This window comes from Myzus persicae, unplaced genomic scaffold (assembly GCF_001856785.1).
Source record: "Myzus persicae strain clone G006 unplaced genomic scaffold, MPER_G0061.0, whole genome shotgun sequence".
Classification (NCBI taxonomy): domain Eukaryota; kingdom Metazoa; phylum Arthropoda; class Insecta; order Hemiptera; family Aphididae; genus Myzus; species Myzus persicae.
In genome coordinates, this window is record NW_019103930.1 from 81,338 (window position 1) to 105,513 (window position 24,176).

At 34.9% G+C, this 24,176-nt stretch overlaps 1 protein-coding gene across 1 annotated transcript; it reads left to right on the forward strand.

The window, feature by feature from the left end:
- Window positions 1-1,961: 1,961 nt before the first annotated feature.
- LOC111036478 (chondroitin sulfate synthase 1-like) lies at window positions 1,962-24,146 on the forward strand. The gene is made up of 6 exons (XM_022318505.1): window positions 1,962-2,972; window positions 18,818-18,958; window positions 19,057-19,243; window positions 19,361-19,518; window positions 21,147-21,348; window positions 22,836-24,146. Exons 1-6 carry the CDS (start codon window positions 1,962-1,964, stop codon window positions 23,903-23,905), a joined length of 2,769 nt encoding a protein of 922 aa, XP_022174197.1. The 3' UTR covers window positions 23,906-24,146.
- The last annotated feature ends 30 nt before the right edge of the window (window positions 24,147-24,176 follow it).

Below are 24,176 nucleotides of genomic sequence, written 5' to 3' on the forward strand. Positions count from 1 at the left end.
ATTATACCTTATCGGCTATCGAGTATGTATAACAACAGACAACAGCATACCATACATTGTATGTATATTGTGTTATGGGTACTAGGTAGTGAATAGTGATAGTGGCTAAGTGGCTTACATTATATTATATTAATTATCATATATTATATAATGCAGACAATGCAGTACCTATAAACTATTATCATTTAGTCATTTAGGATGAATACGATCTGATGAACCGGTATAAAAAGCTAATTGTTTTCAACTTGATGATTTATCCGCTGATGTTTTTTTTATAAATACATATATTATGTACATAATAGCATATAGTAGGTATTTTATAACTTGTAACTGTAATAGGTTTGTCCTTATTATTATAATTCATAATCCTGAGACATTTTCATCCTTATGTGACAACACATATAAATGTATGTAAGGCACAAGCGCGTGTTGCATATACGTTTGGGATTTCAGCTGTCGTGCGAATAGGGATTATATTATGTTTCCGTCGTCTCATGGGTGTCGTATATATACGTTGCAGTGCTCGAATCGGAAAAATAAAAGAATGGGGGACTCTCATACTTGAACAAAATTAGCGTGACTTGATATTATTGAACTCAACCTATAACTATATTCTAGATTTGCACAGCCCTTCCCCCCACACTTGAAAACCATCGAGCATAAAACAAATAATTATTACAATATACGAGCATGCCAGTAACGACTTCATGACTTCATATGACCAATAATATACGGTATTAGTTACATTAATAATAAAAGAAGTAAGTTAAATGTTACGTAAAAAATAACGTACACCCGGGGAGGGGTCCTTTCCGATCTAATGCAAATGGTTAATATGCAGGGTGCTCATCTCCAAATATTATTAAAAATAATAATAAATGGAAGAAGAGCTTGTCCCCTGTCCCCCCCTTTCCACTAATTCGAGCACTTCGTATACATCACCCATAAATTCTAGTCGGACAAATCACAAAAATAAAATTTATTCAATAAACCGTATCGCTTATTTGTTCACGCACTTCCATCCTACATATACCCACAAGCATAACGCGACGTACCTATACCTGTCTCAGTGTCCTCGAGTACGACGGGTGTAATATAACATGATATTATCATATAGGCACCTCGACTACCTACATAATATTGTGATTTGTGATGTGTTTGTGACGGGCACACGCATTTAATCGAATCGTCGACGTAAAATTATAATAACGATAATAACGTTGTCGTCGTAGACCGCCGGGTACACGCACAGTATAATAATATTTAAGTAGGTACCTACCCATAGGTGTAGTGTGTGAGAGCGAAAGAATAAAAATCTCGTCAACCATAATAATAAAAATAATAATACACAACAATGGGACGGGCAGCGGCTGAAAATTTTTATATTACCGCGCGCAAAACGTCGTCTGTGCGGCGGCAGCGGTGGCCGATCATGTGCAGGAGGGGCGGTCGGAGAACCAGTCGCCGCCGCCGCCGCCGTTGTGGTCGACGCGTCACCGTCGTCGCCCGCGGCCGTGCGGCGGTCCACCGTCGAGTGCCGACGACGGCGACGGCGACGGCGACGACCACGACGACGAACGCGACGGTGTGTCAGTACGTTCGTGCAATTCGGACACGCAGCGGTAGTCCCGTTTCGGTGTGTCGACAGTATCATAGTCGTGCGTCGTAACGCGTGCACTCGAATTCGTCTGTATAATATTAAAAATATTATTTTATAGGTAGTTGCCATTTCCGATTTCGTTGATAATAATATCGGTTTGGTATATTATACCGATAATATACGGACAAAACACCGATCGCCGCAACAACGACGGGATCTCAGCGTGGGTCGGCATCGGGTGATTTTCGCGATCACATGCCCACCGTCTATCGGCGGTACAGCTGTTCCTGTCAGACCACCGCTATGTGAAAAACGTGCAGTGCATCGAGCGGCGCTGCAGCGTACGGACGATGAGCCGCCGATGGCCACCTCGACAGACACCGAACACCGCGACCACCACCGTCACCACCACTACGGCCGTCCGGCGCTATCGCGGCCACCGCAGCAGCAGCAACAGCAATACCACTATGCGTACAAAACTGTGGCCAAGAAACAACGGTCGTCGTCGGCCGGTGGCAAGAAGAAATCGACCGGCAATCGTAGGCGACGTCTGACGCACGTGTTGGCCGGCATCATTCTTGGACTGTTTGTCGGCTACACGTTCGGCGGATCGTACGGCCGATTCCGGTTATACGCCGGTTGCGGCGGTGGCGGTGGCGGAGTCAGTAGCGATGGCGGCCGGCCCGGCGTGCTGCGGCCGCTGCAGCAATCGTCGCAGGCCCACGACGGCGACGACGATAGTGGTGGCGGTGGAGCGAGACCTATGGCTAGCGGTGGGGAAGCCGGAGGTCCACCCGAATCGTTACTGTTCGTCGGTGTGATGACGGCCAACCGGTACCTGGCCACCAGGGCGGCCGCGGTTCACGGCACGTGGGCACGTCGTGTGCCTGGCCGCGTGGTGTTTTACAGCTCGGAAACGTCGGTCCAACCGCCGGGCGCGGCCGACCTGCCGCTCGTCCGTTTGCCCACGGTGGACGACTCGTACCCGCCGCAGAAAAAGTCGTTCCTGATGCTGCAGCACATGTGGGACAACTACGGAGGCGCATACGAGTGGTTCATGCGGGCTGACGACGACGTGTACGTGCGTCCCGACCGGCTGGCAGCGCTTCTCCGGTCCGTCGACAGCCGTAAACCGGTGTTCATCGGACAGGCTGGCCGTGGCAACCAGGAGGAGTTCGGTCTGCTCAGCCTCGAGTACGACGAAAACTTCTGCATGGGAGGGCCCGGCGTCATCATGAGCCGCGAGACCCTGGCCAGGGTGGTGCCGCACATCAAACACTGCCTGAAGAACCTGTTCACCACGCACGAGGACGTCGAGCTTGGCCGGTGCGTGCAAAAGTACGCGGGCGTGTCGTGCACGTGGTCCTACGAGGTAATTTTATTTTTTAATTATTCACAACGAACGACGATGGCGATTAGTAATAATTTTATGTGTGATGAATAACAATAGATAACAGCAGACTTACGGTTAAAAATTACAAAAGATAAAAAAGGAAAATAAAGAATGCGCAATATATTGTATGTTTGCACAAAAAGTCATACTTTGGTGTAGAGTCAAGAGTTTCAGTTGTTTATTCCATTAGTTCATCACTAATATTTCTCCCAAACATTCGGATTAAGTTTGATTGTTTGATCTTCGTTATTACAATCTCGCTAGGGGTTGTCTTAGTTTTTTATTTAAACATTAGCTGATCCATATTCTTTCTTCAAATGGTTTGGTGTTGTCAATTTCTGTCTTGGTAGTTGGTCCAACCAAACCTGTCAGTTGACTGTCAATGCTGGGTTTATCAAGTCACTATTATCCGACTTCGCACAATTATAGTTTTCTACCCAAATATTCTTACATTAAAATTGTCCTGACTAATAATCCCATAATAATCGTATATCTATGCATTGTAATGCGTATCATCTTATGCCACCGATAGTGGTCAGATCGTACCTAATGGCCATTGGTTACGCTTTCGAATAAAACGAATAAAAACGATTTCAGAACCCCTAGCTCTTCATTAATTCTCCCACCATAGATATAAGACTTGTCTCATTTTGCAAACGTTCTTTACTCGCTGTTTCTTGCTGGCGAGATGTATTATATCGACACCCTGTACGTTATATTGTTATTTTTTATTGTTACCTGGGCGTAGGTATGTTATAAACTTATAGTGTTTGAAAATCGTTCGATCGGTTTACGTAAACCGGCACGCGAGCCGCGAGGGAAAAGAGTACCTATGTATATTATAGCGGAGCGGTGGTTGCGTGCGTTCAAACTGTATGAAGGATTTTTACCCATTACAGGAAAGTTCGTTCTCTGCAGCCTCACTAGTTTTGTGTATTTTTTTGTTTGAAACGACGTTTAAATGAAGGTACACGTCTTTGTACCTAGAAAAAACATATGTAAGTCCCATTTTATGCATTTAATTATAGCTATGAGGTGATGTACAACGACAGAATTCGTCAATTATTTACTGTGCTCAATTTAATATTATGTTTGTACGATGCATTTCGGTTGCGTCATATATTATAGTTTAAAAACTGGTTTTTGGTCACATTCGATTTCCACGAGAGTTAATACAATGCATACCTATACTATTATATATTATGTTACACGTATTTTTTGTATTTCTGTTTCGTGATTCTTGATTAAAAAATGTTGCTCTTCGTTGAATTAAATTAGAATTTATTTTATATAAGTCTGTATTATACATAACGAAGCTGTAGTAATATAGTCAGGAGGTGCCAGAGAGTAAACCTCATCTCTTATTGGCTGATTATTTTAGATTCAGATCAGAGCAATCAGCAATGAATGTATTGATTTAACAAAACCTGTAACATTTTTCAAAAAATATTATCGCAATACACTTACCAAATTATTAACAAAAACATGATTTCCAAAATATCATTAGAAATAGTAGCTTGCACGCCGTCTCCGAGGTTCGCATTTGTTTTTCGTATGAATTGATTATCATCGGTTTCAAATTGAAACGCCATTACACATCCCTATCGTTATCGCGTTAGTGACATACTCAATAACGATGAACACTCGAAATCTATGTACATTACTGCAGCAAGACGTGTTATTCAATTTTTTTTTAGATATTAATCAATCATATGTTGTGAAATCTATATCAGTTTCCTGTCAAACTTAACTGTCTAACCAAAATAGTTATACTTATCGCTTATATTTAAGTATTGAAGATAACAAAAATGTGATGTTCACTGCTCCTCCTCTTCAGAGAACCCTCACCGCCACTGAACAAAGATAACTGATTATTTGATTAACGTTAAAAACATATTTTTCATATTTTGATTTATTTTATTTGCAATTAAGTAATATTTTATACGTCATACTATTTAAATACCTCGTAATAGTATTTAAAAATAAATTACTGTCCCATTCAAAAAAATATTATATTATACTATGATAGTTAAATTTTATATTTTATAAACAAACAAATGCGTGTACGAGAGCTTAGAAAATTGAAATTAAATAGTAATACGTGCTTATATAAATTACAAAAGCCCAATATAGTTAAACAATTGATGGGATGAAAAATAGCTGTTTTGTTGGCACATGACAATCAGTTTTGCTGAAAAAAATGTCAAATTTTGAAGTCTTCTAGGAACTGGCATAGAAATATTTTTAGCCACTATGATATTCAATAGCATATAACAATGGTTAAGTTAAATTTGCGGTTTTCGTTCTAACGTGCTAAATATGTCTTTGTTAGTCCCAATAATCATATGAGGTCGTTAGTTATATTATGATCATAATATCTTTATTGTGGAATAATGATAGAGATTCCAGTTAAATATTTAAGTTACCCTCTGTAACTAGGTACTAATAAATACTAATACCTACATCCTACATGAATTAGAAAGTAAATGCATCATGTTTCAAACACAGTTGTGCCATTAAAAAATTAATGACAGAAAGAAGGTACATCCAGAAATTGGAGCATACACATTTTATTTTCAAATAATATATATTAATTATTAAAGTAAATAGCATGCACCGTGAATACAACTGGTACCTGTATAAATGTATAATACAAGTATAATAGGAACCTGTTTCATTCAATATTGTTTAATCTATGTATTTGATTATTCTCTCAAAAACATAAAGGTCGTTTTCAAATACAGACATAAATTTCAATAATTATCAACATATTAATCGAAGAATTAACAACCTTTGAACATAATACTTTAAATAATTTATCGAAACCAAATAAAAAAAATACTTTATCATTTATTAATATTAATACTGATTAGTGATTGCTGATAGTAAGAATTAATTTTGATGATTAATATTTACCCAAAAATGATGTAAAAATGTTTTCAAAGATGGTTTTCGTTTTATTTATGGAAGTAAATATTAAATTTAGTTATAAACACGTCTTATGTAACATGTCACATGTGTATTTATCTAGGGCCAAATCGTTTTAATTATGCAGCATGCATTTATTTTTTATTTGTACGAGTACCTTGTAATTTACTTTTTATTTAGACCTTATTATGGACATAATAAAACACGATCGAACATGGTATAATACATTAAAAAATAATATGATTGCGTTAAATATATAGTACTAACTATGTAAGTATAGTTTCTATACACGATATAGTACTATCTCTATGACTATACACAAATGTGTATTACCTACCTAAATATAATTTACATAAAATAAATATGTTTTAAATTAAAATTATAATTTACATAGATGTTTGAAAAACTAAATTAACTGTTATTTAAATGAACGCAAGTACAAAAATGATTTCTAGCCAATGTACCTATTATTTGATAAGCCAGACAGAAATCAATAGAAAAAAAAATGGTATTAATCCGCGTACTTTAGTGTGCCGGAAAGTGTATAACATATATTATATAGGCCTTATTGTTATTCATAAAAATATTATTCTGAAGTGGTTTATATTTTATCATGATTTATTCACAGGATCACTCATGAAGTCATTTCAGTTTAATATTAATTCATTTTTCGTCATCTCCTATTTGCTACTAAGATCACAGTTGGTTGAATTTCAAAAACCATTCATACTATCATATTATATTATAAATAAATATGTCCATTATAACATAATATCCTAATATTGTATTTATGTAGTATGTATAAATGTATTCATCGGGAAATGTATCTAAATCGAAACCTTGATGGCTTGATATCATAATCGGTCCAAATTCTAAAATGATGGCATATATAGTTAACGATGTGATGATTCTTTAATGTATTAATTCTAGTAACTATTAAAAGTAATAAAGCATTCATTGAATAAATTTAGACATTAGATATAGGTACGTAGGTATGAACTACATTGACAATATACCGACTAATGAATAATGGTATTTACCTACTATGTATATATTATAATACTATAAAAAGTTAATTGTTTCTGCTTATAGTGGATTAATTGATATTATATTATAATATATTAAAAAAATATAAAACAAACACATCTAAAAGTCAAATAATGGTCAGTAGATAGTCTGGAAACGTTTCTAATTTCATTTCTAGCCGTTTTTTAAAATAATTTTGTCCATTTTACAGCAGTCTTAAAATAATGTGACACTCACAGCAGCAGTGATAAATATTATAATGTCTATATTATTACTTTTATATTTTTACTATCGATAAAAATAATATTGACGTTTCCTGAAAAATTCGTGCTAGCTGCTCATAATATTCACATCTTTGTCTGTCTTTCGGAGATTGCAGTAAAGTGATTTGTCCATTACATGCGCAATGTAATTTGGTGTAACGTGGCGGGATAATTATTATTGTTTAAATAAAAATATATTTAAATACCATTAAATAAGTTCCAGCATGACATATTATTATAATATAGCTTAGGAATATATTATTATTATACAATACTGATGAATAATATTTACATTTAAGTTTTTATATAGTAAATAATAAATATTAAATATTAAGTATTAAAGCTATTGATTCTTTGAATTCTTACAATATTAATTATTATAGTATTTAAAAACTGAAATACTATTAAACTAGTCACGACTAATTGTTCTTCAATGGTCCATAACTAAACTTAGCGTACAGGATTATACACAGTCAAGATTTATAATTTAGAAAATTTAATAGGTAATATATAACTAACAATTAAAAATGCATCAAGTGTGATTCATCAAGGACTACTATTATTTTAAGTACATTTTAATAATTCAGAAACTACTCGTTCAAATTTTGATCTAGACACATCAATATTTAAAAAAAAAAATCATCTGCTAAACAGTTTACAGTAAAAAATTATGGTTTTCATTTGAAAAAAGAAGTTTGTACCATAAGAGTCTCCTTCAATCTCAAAAACCAGAATTTGAATAATTCCATTATTAACGGGCAAAAGCGATTTAGTCATGTGTTTGATCGATCAGTTTGTATACATAATATTTGTATAGTATTCTTATAGCTAGGTAACTATTTATATCATCAAGAAGAACGAAGGTTATATAGAAAAACAATAAAAAAAAACAACAAAGGTATAGCACAATTTCGTTAACAGTCATTATAAATCAGTGAATTTATTAATTTTCTTCTAGGTTTATAGAATTTAACTTTAAAATCTTTATAATCTTAAATCTAATAAAAACAAGTGTAATATTTATAAATTATAAGAAAATTTTAAATATAATTCTAGTACCTACTATACTTTATTTTAACTTTATGACACAACTATTAATGTCAACAAATCCGAATGCCATTGCACTAGACTTTCATGTTGGGAGGGCGCTCGTGATTTGATCTTTATAATATGTGCACACGTGTTTAAAAAAAATAGTATGTCGTATCCGTAGCCTTGTAATTTAATAGCTTTTATTACCCTCTTTAAGTATAAAAAAATCTTGTAGGGTCTAATATTATATTGGTATTTATATAATAAATAACAGATACATATTAAATCCTAAATGAAAACACGTGTATATTATAAAGATTTTAATGAACTTCTGTTCAGGCAACTTCCTACGACCCGACAGCGTGACTGCAGGTTATTGTTGAAATGTACAGCCATATTATGTTCATAGCGATATAAGATACTTTAGGTATTACTTTATTTTTTCAAGTGGAAATATTTTCAAAAGTATTGAAACTTTATCGGAGTATTCTGTATTTACAAATGTATAGTTGATATTATAACCGTCTGTATAGCAACGTGAAACAATTGTATTACCTAACTACTTAGTACAAATAAGCTTAGTGGTTATATTTATATTCTAATAAGTTTTTTAATTTAAATTGTATGTACACTTAAACTTTAAACTAAATGTACTTAAGAACTACATTAGAGACTAGAGTAAATATTTCAGTCTAGAATAATGTTAGTAGATAAGTAGATATATTATATATATTATAATAAATATTATATAATTTGCATATGCAAACATAATTTTCGGAAAAAAATTACATTACATGGCGAGTTACTAAAATATTGATTATGCTAATGCAAGCGTAAATAAATATTTAAAAAAAGTCTTAAGTGACTCTTAAACTCATAATAATAACGCAATACTTATGATGACGTTATAATATTTTTCAGAGACGGCATTTCATTTTTTGTAACCTATATAGTACATACTCATCGATTGTGTTTATTGACATTTTTTCTGTTTTCCACTCGTATAAAAAACCTGCTGTAGAGGTATGTGTGAACGTATTTTATATATATAATGTTTCAAACATATATTATTATGATCTAGTTATTTCGATTAGGTGTTCTGAAAGTATCGCCTATCGCCAATGTGTCAATAATAATAATTATTATTTATATACATCAAACATATCCTGCAATATAGACGATACGTATATTATATTAAATAGGTACGTATACATATATAGGTGCACGTGTGCGTAATATAATACAGTTGTGTTCGTTGACGCTTCCATTTCAGGTTTTGCAGGAAAATATCCGAGTGAGTGATGTGTAATGAACCTGGTTTTTATTCTTTTATAATTGGATTTCATTGTAAACTTATCTATTGATTGAAATGGATTTTTTTTCATACCATCGTAACATTTTTTAGATCGTTGACAAAATACTGTCTAATGACAATGATTTGCTTAATAGTTAATATATCATGAAACACTGCAGTGTATATAATATACGTTATACGTGAACGTTGTGATAATTCACCCCGTCGCATATCATAATTTATAAATATATATAATATAATTGCTGGTGCCTGGTAGCTATATTTTCAGAAGCAAATCAGCTCTTCGCGCGGCGCGTCGAATCGTCTGTGTCAAACGAACACGTGCAGACCGTATGCGCGTGTATTTTTTTTTAACTTTATATGCACTGAACCGTAGTTGAACGAAGAAAAAATGGCGTTTTGAAAAACTGATCTGTCGGTCGGATTCTTTGACGTGGGTTTTTTTCGTGTGTGGCGCGCACATGTCTAGCATTTGTTTTTAAAAACACATCGGGGTCTGCAGGAGCACGTATAAATAAATGTAATATATTATATTATTATAAGTTAGATGTAGGATGATATTAGATGAAGGAATCGCTTTCGTTTGAAGGCGATAATGCGATATATTGTTGAAAGACTCTTGTGTCACTCCTTCGTCCTGTTCAGAAGAGTTTGGAGGGTCCCGACTCAGCTTAATGGCGCGTAATATATCAAACTGTACAAATCACACGACTGCAAGTTGCACCCATTTCGTCGCGTCTTATATAAATTTATGTACAACTAAATGTATAAGTGCATATTGTGCGTGCAACAGATATAATATATTACCTCTCCAGACCCCTGCGTGTGTCAGAAGTACCCGTCGAAATATTAATTGTTATTATCAGACTGTTAAACTATAACAATGATTTATATTATTGTAATATTGTATACACATAGCAAGGAAATGCATTTCAGTTGAAAACTCAACGACTTATGACGAATTAAGATGATGACCGAAATCGAGTCGAGGATTCCGGATGTTGATACTTCACTTTGTGAAATAATAATTAATGAATAATAATAAACGTTATAAAAAAAAATATAAACTTCTATTGTATAATAAGTTGATGAATAAAAAATCATAATAATGATGTCAACGAGAATTTCATGTAAATTGTCAATGCGATTTATATACGATTTGTATGCGCACTTACCCTAGATAAAATTAAATATTTAAAATTGTTTAGCGTGCAGATCGAGAAGGTGAAAAAATTGCAATGTGAAACTCAAAGTATGTTTTTTCACTACGCGCGTATTGCTATATTTAAAGTTGGACACGTTGCACAATACACTATTCAACTTTCATGGTGAAGTACAACGACGGTTAACATTGTAGGTATCTATAATACGTAAATGACTGCTAAGCGCCAAAAAAAAAAAAATGATAGAATACAAAACGTAAATAATTATAGACATTAAATTTCATAATTAAAATGCCTTGCGATGAAGCACTAAAAAAATGAACATCAATTTTGTTCTATAAATGTTTAACTGTTTTGAAGTAGGTATTTTATGATCATACAAATAATTAACTATGTCATAGACTTTTTTTCAATGGTGTATTCACTTGAAGTGTTGCTGTGTCGGCGGATGTCTTATGATAATCGTGGTTTTAGACATCTTTATTAATGGGCCATAAGGTACCCGGGTTGAAATCCTTTTACGTTTCAGCATTATATTATTTTAACTTTTTAAATAAAATAATTTGTTTATGGTTTTTATCAAAGATTAAAGTCATAGAAAAAGTTCAGTTTGTCTAGTGTTCAACTTTAAATAATAGATTGCCTGATATTTTATAAGAATAGAATTGTAATAGACAACAAACTTCTAGTACACAGAATTCGAAAAAAAATGTCTCTATAAATACGTAAGAAACCATTAAGGCCCCCACACACTGCAGCGGTGGCGGTGAAATTCTTTTGTCTTGGCGGTACCGCCGCGGTGGCGGTGAATTGTGTCCGGACTCATTTTACCGCCACCGCTACCACCACCGCGGCAGTGTGTGGGGACCTTTATACTTATATTCGAATTGATTCAAATTGAATTAAGATCATGCACCTATATATATACTTTTGTATTTAGCTGAAATTTTATGTATACTTTATAGACTTACTGTTTATACCACTTTTAAGTTTCCAATTCTTTTTTTACTAGAAACTGTATTCTTCGCAACACTAGTATAAAATCACCTTAACAAAGAGATTGCAAAATCTGTAGTTAAGTATATACCTAGGTACCTACTTGTAAGTATCGAATATACTCAAGTGTTGTTTTCTCATGTTTTTCCGATGTACCTACATAATTTGTATCGGTAACTGTTATTTACTAGCGTGTATAAAATATACCTACAGAGTACATAATTATAATTTATTTTAGATTTTAATTTGATTTTCATAAATTATCTGCATAATGGTATAACTACTATTTTGTTTGATGGTTTGTATAAACCTATATTACTGTTAATACTACTAATATAATACTAATGCTACTACTACTAATAATAACTTTTTTAGCTAGCTGCCTTTTGAAAATAAAATTTCAAAAATTTCAAAAATGTATTGAAAATACCAGTTAATGTAAAGACATACGAGAATTGACGATCGTCAAACATTCATTTTAATAAGCAATAACATACATTTTATTGGGTGTGTGTATTAGTATTATCATTGATGTTTAAATTTCAACACAAAAACCTATTAAAATTTTTAACCTAATATTCGACTAATTAAAAGAAGTCAAGAACTATGTGTAATATTAAGTAGTAGTACCATTATTTTGGTGTAGAAATGATGTTTGGTAATTATTTAGTTCAATTAATAAAAAAAAATGTATGACAACAGTCATTTGTTGATGGAGAAGTCTGTGTATAGCATAAGCAAATTAAACTGAATGTAGTAGTATGAACGAAATTATTGTAATCGTAAACACTATTATGACCAATAATAAATGTTAATTATATTATGATCTAATAGTATAGAATTTCGTGCACATTAGTCAGTTTTTGTGTTTGAATAGTAAAATAATTGCAATCGCATAATACTTCTTGAAATAATGAAATGTAATTCATTGGTGTGTGAAAACCAACGAAAAGCCCAATGCCGACCAGGTTTGTATTAAGATTATTGAAAGCCCGGCACATAATAACTAACTAACAATTGTAATGATTAAATTTATTTTTAATTCCATCTTTTCTCCTACTAAATAGTTTTTTTTATAATAGTAAAATAAATTACTTTATAATAGTTAATAATTAAAAAATAATCATAAAATATAATTAATAATATATCATTTATAGGCTGGCAGACCTAAGGGGGTCTTATCATCTTCGTTTGTGATGATTTATCATTGAATTCCGATTTGACATATCTATTTCAATGATGTACTCGATGACGATGTATACACTTGGCACCTACTGTACAGCAGTTGCCTACTTTCCCTCATATTTTTTTAAATTCTAGACCACCCCTAAACCGCTTTTGCATTACTTCGAGGTCTCCTATATTGTTTATTAATATATGAACAATAATTTTTATCCATATTTACTATATTAAAGGGCTCTATAACCGGACTAAATCTTTAACTGTGTTCGAATCAAAAGCGGAATTAATTACATACCTAAGGTTTATGTTCTGCTATGCCCAGAGTTAATTACTATTTATCTATCAATCTGGATAAGACAATTAATGAAGACCCAGAAGACGAAGGGCGCGTGCTCCTATAATTTACAACAAACTAGGTAACAGCAAAAAATAATGTATTGAAATTTATTCGAAAACGGTTCGACACGTTTGTGAATCGTTTAAAGCGTTGGACGATACCACGGTTATATACTGAGTAGGTACTGACCAACATTTCGATACCCCGTCATCGTTACCATGATAATATTATATCTAATAGCCAAATTAATAAAATATACCTACAATTATATTGCTATCAAATTTGCGATAAGTATGCTAGTTTATTTGACGATTTACAAATCATAACATTATAGTGGTAGATTCTAACGCATTTATTTAGGTACTATAATACTATATTATAGTTCAGTATTTATACTACTATATTGTTCGTATAAACACACTTAAGATCCCATGCATGGATTCTACAACATGATAACATATTTTACATTTACTTCTACGGCTTTACTTATTTCATACTAGTTTAAAAAAAAAAAAATTGAAATTACAAGCGTTATGAAAATCCGTAGTACCTTCGACTCGTCCTCGCATTCGTTAAAAGCCGAAATGAAAAAATAACGCGAATCTCGTACCAAACAGGACGTCACGGTCATCGTTCGACTTACGACAATTATTCGCGACGGACGAGAACATCACGAAGACGTGTCGACATATATTCTAATATATATATATTTATACATACACATTATATTATTATTATTATTATTATTATTATTATACACGTACCTATGCATGATGTATATGTGCACGCGTATTAAGGTTAGATTTATAGACCAATTACGAAATTAAGAACCCTTTTTATATTATTGTGCCAACTATTCCGCATGCTGCGTGCTCGCGCTCTATAATAGCGTATAAATAAAAATGCGCGTTAAGGAAGTCACTAACCTATGTGTGCGTGGCTCAATGACGACTGCGATCACGTAGGTAAGTCGAGGAGAATATTATGTGTGTGACGCGGCCAACTGCCAAGGCCGCCGGACCTAATGCGATACCGTTGCCAGTCCGGAGGACCGGTTTTTTTGTTTTTTATCATTATTTTTTTTTTCCTCCCGATCCAATGAAATGGTGTTTGTGGGTGTGTGTGCGCGTGTGTGTGTGTGTGTGTGTGTGTGTGTGTGTGTGTGTGTGTGTAGAGGGTGAACAGCACCGCTGTGCCCGCACCGCGGACAGCGGAGGAAATGGGACGAAAAAAAAAAATAATAAATCGAAAAGAAATGTGTACACTGCAGCTCACAGTTGTACACCTATATATATATATATTATATGCATACGAATTCGTTCACGGATAATTAATGGATTTTTTATGAGGCGCGCGGTGCCTTAAGAAAAAAACAAATTGTTTGTCTATATAATAGCACACGAGGAATCGGTTTAGACGGTATAGACTGCGACGGACATCTGCAGACGCGCTCGGTATATACCATAATATGTCGTGTATTATACGCGAACAAATGAGGAAAAAAAAGGAAAGAAAAAGATCCGAAATGACGCTCAGTATAACAATGCACGTCCTATATATATACTGTATATTAAATTAGAGGATGTTTAATAATATCATTATTTTACATATTATTATATTTGTCGGACGAGCGCAGACAAGAATGGACTCGTTTTCCAATTATGGTCACTCATAATTATTGTTTTTATTTGGTCGCGAATTTGTTTTTTTCTTGCGCTGCTTTATGTATACGTGTAGGTATAGGTTCGTTTATTGCATATATAGAAATAGAACGGTAGGTATGTGCGAAACGTCTGGTCGCTTCGGGACACTCGAGAAACCGTTTTGAATTACATGCCGCTCTTATGGCCATATAATAATATAATAGTACCTACGTAGGTACGTCGTACGTGTGAGGTTTTTTTCCCACCCGAATCTTACGCCGAGTCATGTGCGCCGCGAATATACGCAATTATCGAAGAATGCCGTGATTTTGGCTCGTACCACGTGTGCCGGAGTCGTATGTTCTGTACTACCTATCTAGTTTCTACCGTAATAGGTGCGCTGGAAATATTATATGGAGGTCCCTCTATATGTTTTATTATGAGCACGCGAAACGGAAAATTTTTCGACCACAGACCCCGCGGTAATCGGGTCGAGTCGGGACGGGTCGCACTGTAAAATATTTTAACTCTGGCTGGGGCGCTCGTAAATCCTCTCGGTTCATGACGCATATAATATTATGATTTGATGCAGTGACGCAGTGCGTTGTTAATAATAATACACAGTTTATAATATTTAATTAGCCTGTTGGCCGTATAAAAACCTTGTGTAACCTACGTTTGTGATCGTTATTATGTTGCTTTTACCTATTTTCGGCTCAGAGATCCGACTTGATTGTAAAAAAATAAATCCATGAAGTAGATCGAAAATCGTAACACTGATACTACCTACACGGCTATGTATAGGTATATTATACACATAATATATATACATACAACCTCACCTGAATTATGCCTACATATAGTCGTGTACTTGGCTATACCTATATTATAGGAATTCGACCCTTTTAACCCCCGCAATGGGTGCGTCGATTTCTACCGTAAAATATTTTAACAATAAATAAAATCAGCTGTCGAGCAACATTGTATGATGAAGAGTAAACGGATACCCACGAAGGCACGTAACATTACGAGCCGGTGTTACAACGAACATCATAATTTGGCGTACAGATCAATTTTATTTTATTAAAATAATAATAACGATTATAAAAACGTCGGTAGATGATTTAAATTATTTTATTATCACTGTATGAACGTATACAAATTAAAGTGGGTATACGATAACAAAAACGTCGTTAATTAATACTCGAACGAGTCATATTATATTATATATTACTTATTTATCATACGCACGTGAGAATAGGTACTAATGTACTATACGTCAATTATACTGTAAGTGTAGACCGTTAGACGTGTAAGTGTAGCAGTATTATAGTATATAATATAGTTATAGTTGTTACTAGTCATAGAATATTATTATTGGACTGAAACATGTGGTTATACACATAAACGAAAAAAAACCAATAACTAATAATATGGTTATTAATTTACTGGAGTGAATGAACTTGAGGAGAATATAATAGGTGCATAGCCATTGGAGCCATTCTGTACCTATACAAAGAGGGCCAGAAGAAATAAATGTACATTACGTTAATCGTTAATGTAACGATTAACGTAACCTAACACCCGTATGTACTGTACAATGTACATCTACTGTACCTATACAGCTGTATTTATCAAGTTTTTTACATGGCTAAGAATCTAATGTGCGTCTTATTGTTGTTAGAGGTAAATAATATTATTTTAACACCCCACCAGCACTAAGAACCACACGATTCACACGTATAACCGTTATACGTCGGTAACTAGAAAACAATATTATAATTCACAGAACAATCTTTTAAGATGTTAATTTTATTTTTTGTCGCCTTAAATCTTAATGAATAAATTAATGTTCTTTAAAACACAATAAACCAAGAAATGCAATTTTATTGCACTCGGGTGCAATACAGCAGTCTGCATAATACCTATTATCTATATTACGAGTATATTATAAGTTTTATCACTGCGCGTGCAATCTGAACACGATACCATTCAGCTTAAAATCGATTATATTAAATTATTATTAAGTATAGAAAGATAAAGTGAAACAATATACGCCCATTGATAAGTACACGTGTAATCTGAAAACGTACCAATAGGTAGTCAAATAACTCGTATTCGTAATGCACAATATTATGCGACGTTAAAGTTAGACATATATTTGATAATCATCTTTGACACTGTGAAATTAAACAGTGAACACGTTAAACGGATATGAAATATGTAACAGCAGAGGAGAGGGTTCGACCAAATGCTAAAGCCAGAAGTTACGGGGTGAGAATGTTTATTGTTCGAGAAAATAAGATTAACACCGCGGAGGAATATTATAGTGTATAGTACTGAAATATTATGGGGATCAGCTATATCTTTATGTAAATTATATACGAGTTATTCTCATAAGTCGTAACAAGGCAAATTGTAATTATAACTTATGCATATTATGACTTATGAGCACTGGGGATATAAAGAACTAGCCCGGCTGACTCAAAGATAAAAATAATATAAATACGAGAATCATGATTTATATCATAAAGGCGGACTTGTGTTTGTGTGCACATCTTAGCAATAGTTTACCGCTGTTGATCGAAAACAAATGATCATGCGACGCACGTAGTCTATAATGATCAGACTAATTGATCGAAAAACCTCCGATCGCACATGACAATTTATTGATCGAAAAAAGATTATTGAACGTTATACTCGAAACAAATTATTAAAAATTACTAGAAAACTATAACGTTTATTACTGAAATGTTTTCGTTCACTGACGTAATGATGTGAACGCTTTGTAAAATATCTTTTGTAGAGGAATTTATTCGTAAGTTTAGAGCATATTATGGTATTATACGACCGGCTCACGTCGAACTGGTGTCTGAAGCAAGTGTGCCTTACCGCACATAATAATCATTTTCCAACCGCAGCGAAAATTGAAGCATATACTTATTGTAGAATGTTTGAAACCTTAAAGTTGTTGAAACCAATTGTATGTCCAAGAAGCACGATGGTCCATTTTAAGCAACGTGCTACCACAATGACATTCAATCGGAATTTTTTCAGTACCTACATAAATAAATGGTTGCCCTTTTCATAGGTTGGCACATACGATACCTGTATAATATGATAATGTATATGGCACCATATTCGAAATTCGGCATGCATATAAAATCCCGACTTTTTATTGCAAATTATAACTAGCTTCGGTACCTAAAGAAAATTTTATTACATTTTATATAATGTTTTGATTGAAAGTAATCACTAATTACTATACCCACAGAAAATGAAGAAATATCTGAGTAATTTTTATATGATTATTTCAAATTAAAAGGTAATACGATTGATGAGGTAAGAGAAAAAAATATGAAATTAAATTTGGAACTGTTTTATAAAGAATATTAAAAAAAAATGTCTTTGGATACAATAAATTGGAAATTAAGAATTATATCTCCATGAAATTGCATATAATAATAAAATTATATTTAAATATTATTCAACATTAATATTTTGGGTTGAGAGTTGTCATTGAGTTCGCTAGCTCATTAGATACAGATATCTAAGATAAGTAATAACCGAAGTAAATCAGTGTTTTTTATATAATTGAACTTGATTTTTTTCTATCAAAAATGTTTGTCCAATTGCATTGTGGGATCATTATTGTTTCGATCAATTAACGGGCCATATACAAATATACAATTATGGAATGATCAAACTATATTATTATTATAATTATTATTTTTAATACCATAAGTCTAAAGAGTATAATAATATATTTTGTTAGCTGTATTCATCTATTTGTTGTAACTCGTACCTCGTGCTCAAGCGCTACCAAGCCCTAAACACCCCTTTATAAATAGTTATGTAACCATACCCCGTTGACATTCATTTAAAGCCACTATAATAATACTTAATGATTGTTATTTATTTTTGGTATTTTATTTTTAGATGCAAACTATTTTGTACCACAACTCCAGTGGCCGCGATGCGTTCACTGGAAATTTGAAACAGAAAGAAGTGCACCGAGCAATTACTCTCCATCCTGTCAAACAGCACACTCACATGTATAGGATACACAACTACATGAAGGTATATGGCGCAACGTCGAGCATTTTTTATTCAATAGTTTTTTGTCGTTCGCGTCGACTGTACTGATTTGTTTCGTGACCTTTTTCACGATGCTGCAGGGTCTCGAGCTACAGGAAATACACCAGAAGAAGATCCTGTTGCACCGGGACGTACGATCCATGATCGATCAACTGAACAGCGAGCACCCGCGACCGTCCAACGAGTTCCGGCTGACCGGCGACTCGAAACAACTGTTCGCGTCCCGGCCGGGAAGTCCGAATTACTTGGGCGACCCAGATCTGTTGGGTAACTATAAACAATATTGTATTATATTACAGTTCCGCTTATATGTCATGCGGAACCGGCTAAAACCGTATCGTTCGTGTATTATAAATTATAATCATATAATCATATGACGTGTAGGACTTCCGCCGGGCCTGAACAAGTATAGGCCGCGCAAGGTGGCGGACGTCATCAAATGGGACTTCATATCGAAGGCTTGGTACTCGGACACGGATGCGAATCCCAGGCGTCGGATCGACTCGTACACGAAAGAAGGACTCGATGACGTCGTCCGGGAGGTATCTATATATTCGTATAATACAATATTATAATGAAATATAAGTTTATTTGAGAATATCTGTGTACATACTCACCATGAATGAATAAACGGACTAACTAGGTATCATTGTTTTCGAAACTCAATAATCTCTATGTATCTACCTACATTATCCACCTGTTTGGCAGTAGGTATATCAGAGGTGGCCTACTTTAATAGACTTGTGATTAGTATTTTATTTCACTTAAACCGGGATAAACTTTTTTTTTAAATGTTTATGGGAAAAATTGTACCACGTTCCACGGTTAGTCAACAGTCTTAACATTTAACACACCATTTTTTCGTAACTATAGAAAACGACTCACAATGGGCAGCACTCATTGACATGCGTTTGCAAGGCAAAAATCAACTCAACATTACAAATTGGAATGAGTAGCCAACAAATTGCAAACAAATTAATACATAAATCAATTAGTGATTGATAAGTAGTAACAAAAATTGTCAAGGAGAACAGAAAAACAATTAAAATATTTATCAATAGTAATTGACTATTCCTGGAAAACAATACATCGTCCAAAACAAGGGGACACTATAATATTTAAAACCAGTACAGTCCCTGTCAAACCGGGATGTATGGCTATGGCAACACTAAATAATATAATCGATCGATTTATTAATTAATGATAAGAAAAATGATTTGCATGTTGTAATATATATATTTATATATGCGACATGCGTGCTATACTTTTTATTTAAATAACACTTTATAGTTGTACACATCAAATAGTTTAATATATTCATAATATTCATTTCGTTAATAGGATAGTCATATGGTCGGGTTGATATCTATCGGATTACGTAAAATGTTCATATGGTCACTCATTCTGAATGTATAATTTCGTTTTTCATAGTTTTTTTTTTGCCAAACAAAATCAATAATATTATTTGCAACTTAAATTGAATTGTGCCATTGTAATTCATTTTTACATTCGTAGGCTAAACAAAGAATAATAAATTATTAAAAAATGTTTTACTTACTGTTTTTCAAAAAAATCTCAATGAGAAACGAAAGGGAGATCTCCCTGTTGGCCAGCCTTGATCTATATGTATATAGTGTCCCGTAGGAACGGTAGTGAACTGGTTAATGGAATTGGATTTCTGAATCTACCGAAGTGTTTTTATGAAGGTTACTTACCTTATAACTTATCATTTTTTGCACCTATGATAATACGACTGCTGAAAAATGACAAACAATTGCAGCATATCGGATCATTCTGTTCATACAATTTTTTTAAGTGTCCAAATATACATAAAACATAGGTATAATCTATATAATACACAAATTTATAGTTCTGCGTTTAAGAATTCTGGAAAAATACTAATAAGGTCAAATAATATATACCTAATAAATACCGCATGTAATTTTACAAAAATAATATAAGACAAAATCTATACTAAATAGATTATCGAACAAGATTGAACATTTTTTTAAACATGTTTTTGGGCTGGATACAAAATAAAATACTTCTGACCAATGTATTTAATTGTTTTTATTATAACACATTAAAACCAAATAAGGCATATACTGCCTATATTAATATTACATTTGTATGTACCTACCTATGTATTATATTATATTGTATTCTGCAGGTGATGGATCTGATAAATAAATTTTCCAAGCAGCGCGGTCGGGTGATCGATTTTAAAGAAATATTTTATGGTTACCAGAGGGTGAATCCATTGTTTGGAGTGGATTACATGTTAGACATGTTACTGATGTACAAGAAATACAGGGGAAAAAAGATGACCGTTCCAGTGCGGCGGCACGCATACCTCCAACAGCAGTTTACCGGTAAGGAGGATAATATGATATTCTATTATAGTGAAACTAAAATAGCGGCATTTCGCAGTAATAATTTAGAAGCTATTTTAACGATTGTACCGATCGGTAACCCTCTGTTACAGTTTAATACGCCTAATACTCCTAATAGGTAAACAGGAATATATTACATTTATACATTAAGAGGACGCCACACCCGCATGTATTGTCGCAGTCTTACAAACGAGTAACATACCAAATTTGCTCAGCAGTTCAAGTTTTATGCCGTTAGCTTAAAAATTAGAGTGAATCGACCTATTATGAAACTTTATGTTAAGAACTATATCTATGTTTTGTTGGAAGTTTTTTTACAATAATTCAGTTTTTAAGTGAGTTATGAGCATTTTTAATTCACATTTATTATACAAGCATACCTCGCTTAAAAACTGAATTGTCGTAAAAAAACTTCCAACAAAACACAGATAAAGTTCTTATCATCAAGTTTCATAATAGGTCGATTTACTCTAATTTTTAAGCTAAAGGCATAAAACGTGAACTGCTGAGCGTAAATTTGGTATGTTAAGCGTTTGTAAGACGGAGACAACACATGCGGGTGTGGCGTCCTCTTAATAGTTGTGCATAACCAATACATTATATATATACATTGTGTACTTTGCTTCACATAAGGTAACCCTGATCCCTAACAATAATATCACACACCGAGGTCGAGTCCCCGAGACCTCGTAAAAATAAACAGATCGACACAGGTCGCGAGTAAGATCTAGCGATAGGTAAAGAGGGGACGTTACACTATATCTTACATTTTTTTGGATATTTTATTTGAACTGCAAGATATACAATATTTGTGATCATATTATGACTGTCACCGAAATGTATACCTCTATAATACGACTATACTATTAACCGCGGTATTCACTATTCATATGTCATGATATTGCCCGTTTTTTATTCTGACCATTGGGGATGTCCGGAACTTGAAAGTATGGTAAATGTAACTAACCTATAACACTTAGGAGAAGTAATCAAATTGAATAATCCCGAAAAATCTTTAAGCACTAAATTATTTCCAATATAATACAAGACACTGCAAAATGTTTAAAATATTATTTTAGTTGTTCATAATTTCACATTATTATTAAACGATATTTTATCCTAATTGTATTTCCAAGTATTAAACATAGACTTTGTGCAAAATATAATCTTCGATACTTCACATAGATATCTCATTAGGCAGTGAGACGTTCAAGTTTAAATCCTATAGATGTCTCAGACTAATAATACGCTTAATGTCCAGACTCGAGAAGTTACTTTGTGCGATATCGCAAAACAATTGTCCATGTTATGGCACAACTCACATAGGCTATCCAGTTGAAATACACGGGACTACCGAGTTTTATCGCATTGACTTCGCATAGAGTGCATGTTATGTAACAAAAATAATATTGAATACCTATATATATATAGTATATACTTATCCATATGATTCTCGGCCATTACAGGTTTCGAAGTGCGCGAAGTACTTGACGGGTCGGAAGTGAAGCTCATTACGCAGCAACAGGACGCCGAAGCGTACGACAACGACGACGACGACGCGGCGGGAAGTCCGTCCAGGGACATTGCGGACAACGGGATGGTCCGGGTGCAGGATGGGCCGCCGGCTAAGCGTCGGGCGGACAGCCGAGCCAAGACGGTGCACTTCGTGCTGCCGCTGTTCAACCGGCTGGCCACGTTTGCCCGGTTCGTAGACAACTACGAGTCGGTGTGCCTGGCGAACGGCGAACGCGTCACGCTGACAGTGGTCCCGTTCGGGCAGGCCACAGCGGACGGGGCGGCCGCCGCGGTGGCACAGCTCGCGGGCCGTCACCCGGACGCCCGGCTCACCGTGCTGCCGGACCCCGGTGTCCCGTTCGCCCGGGCGGCCGCGCTGCACGCGGGCGCCGTCCACGCGGCCGGTCCGCCGCCGGACGACCTACTGTTCTTCGTGGACGTGGACATGCTGTGGACTGCCGCGACACTGGACCGCGTTCGGCTGAACACTGTTCGCGGCCACACCGCGTACTTCCCGATCGTGTACAGCGAATACGATCCCGTGGTGGTGTACGGCCGGGCGGCCGGGTCCCCGAACCACTTCCTGGTCAACCAGGACACCGGATATTGGCGGCAGTACGGGTTCGGCATCGTCAGCGCATACGCTACGGACCTCGCGGCAGCCGGCGGGCTAGACACTTCCATCAGGGGCTGGGGCAACGAGGACGTGGACCTGTACGAGAAGTTTGTGCGGTCGCGAACCGCGGCGTCTGTGTTTCGTGCCGCCGACCCGGATCTGGTGCACGTCTACCACCCGGTCGAGTGCGACGCCGGATTGCCAGAGCCCAAAGCCCGGATGTGCGCCAACACCAGGTTCGAGACGTACGGCAACGTGGACCAGTTCGCCAACATCATCTACAGGAACCGGGACGCGGTGTACGAATTCGCCGCCAGAAGGCTGCGCAATGAGTCGATTGCCGCGACTGCACGGCCGCCGCCGCAGCAGCCCGCTTCGGTGTCGGCGCCGCGGCCTCGAGTTTAATATATTTATTACGTTAAATGTTAATTACTATTTCAACAATAATATAGTACTTGGCACACTATTGTTTATCATTTTTTTGATTGTAAACGAACAAAAACGGCGATTCGCGTCGTGATCTCAAGTCGATCGAGAAAATCGTGTCTCTCTTTTTTTTTACCTCTCGCTCTCTATATGTATATAAATATAATGTATAAAACGTATCGTGATATTATTATAATACCCTTAATATGATATCATTATTATTACTTGTAGGTATTTATAATACTATTAT

Bases quoted from the DNA above. Each gene is read 5' to 3' on its own strand.
- LOC111036478 (XM_022318505.1), top strand. From the start codon at position 1,962: ATGGCCACCTCGACAGACACCGAACACCGCGACCACCACCGTCACCAC. The intron at 19,519-21,146 runs GTATCTATATAT...TGTATTCTGCAG, and splicing joins TCGATGACGTCGTCCGGGAG to GTGATGGATCTGATAAATAA. The intron at 21,349-22,835 runs GTAAGGAGGATA...CGGCCATTACAG, and splicing joins CCTCCAACAGCAGTTTACCG to GTTTCGAAGTGCGCGAAGTA.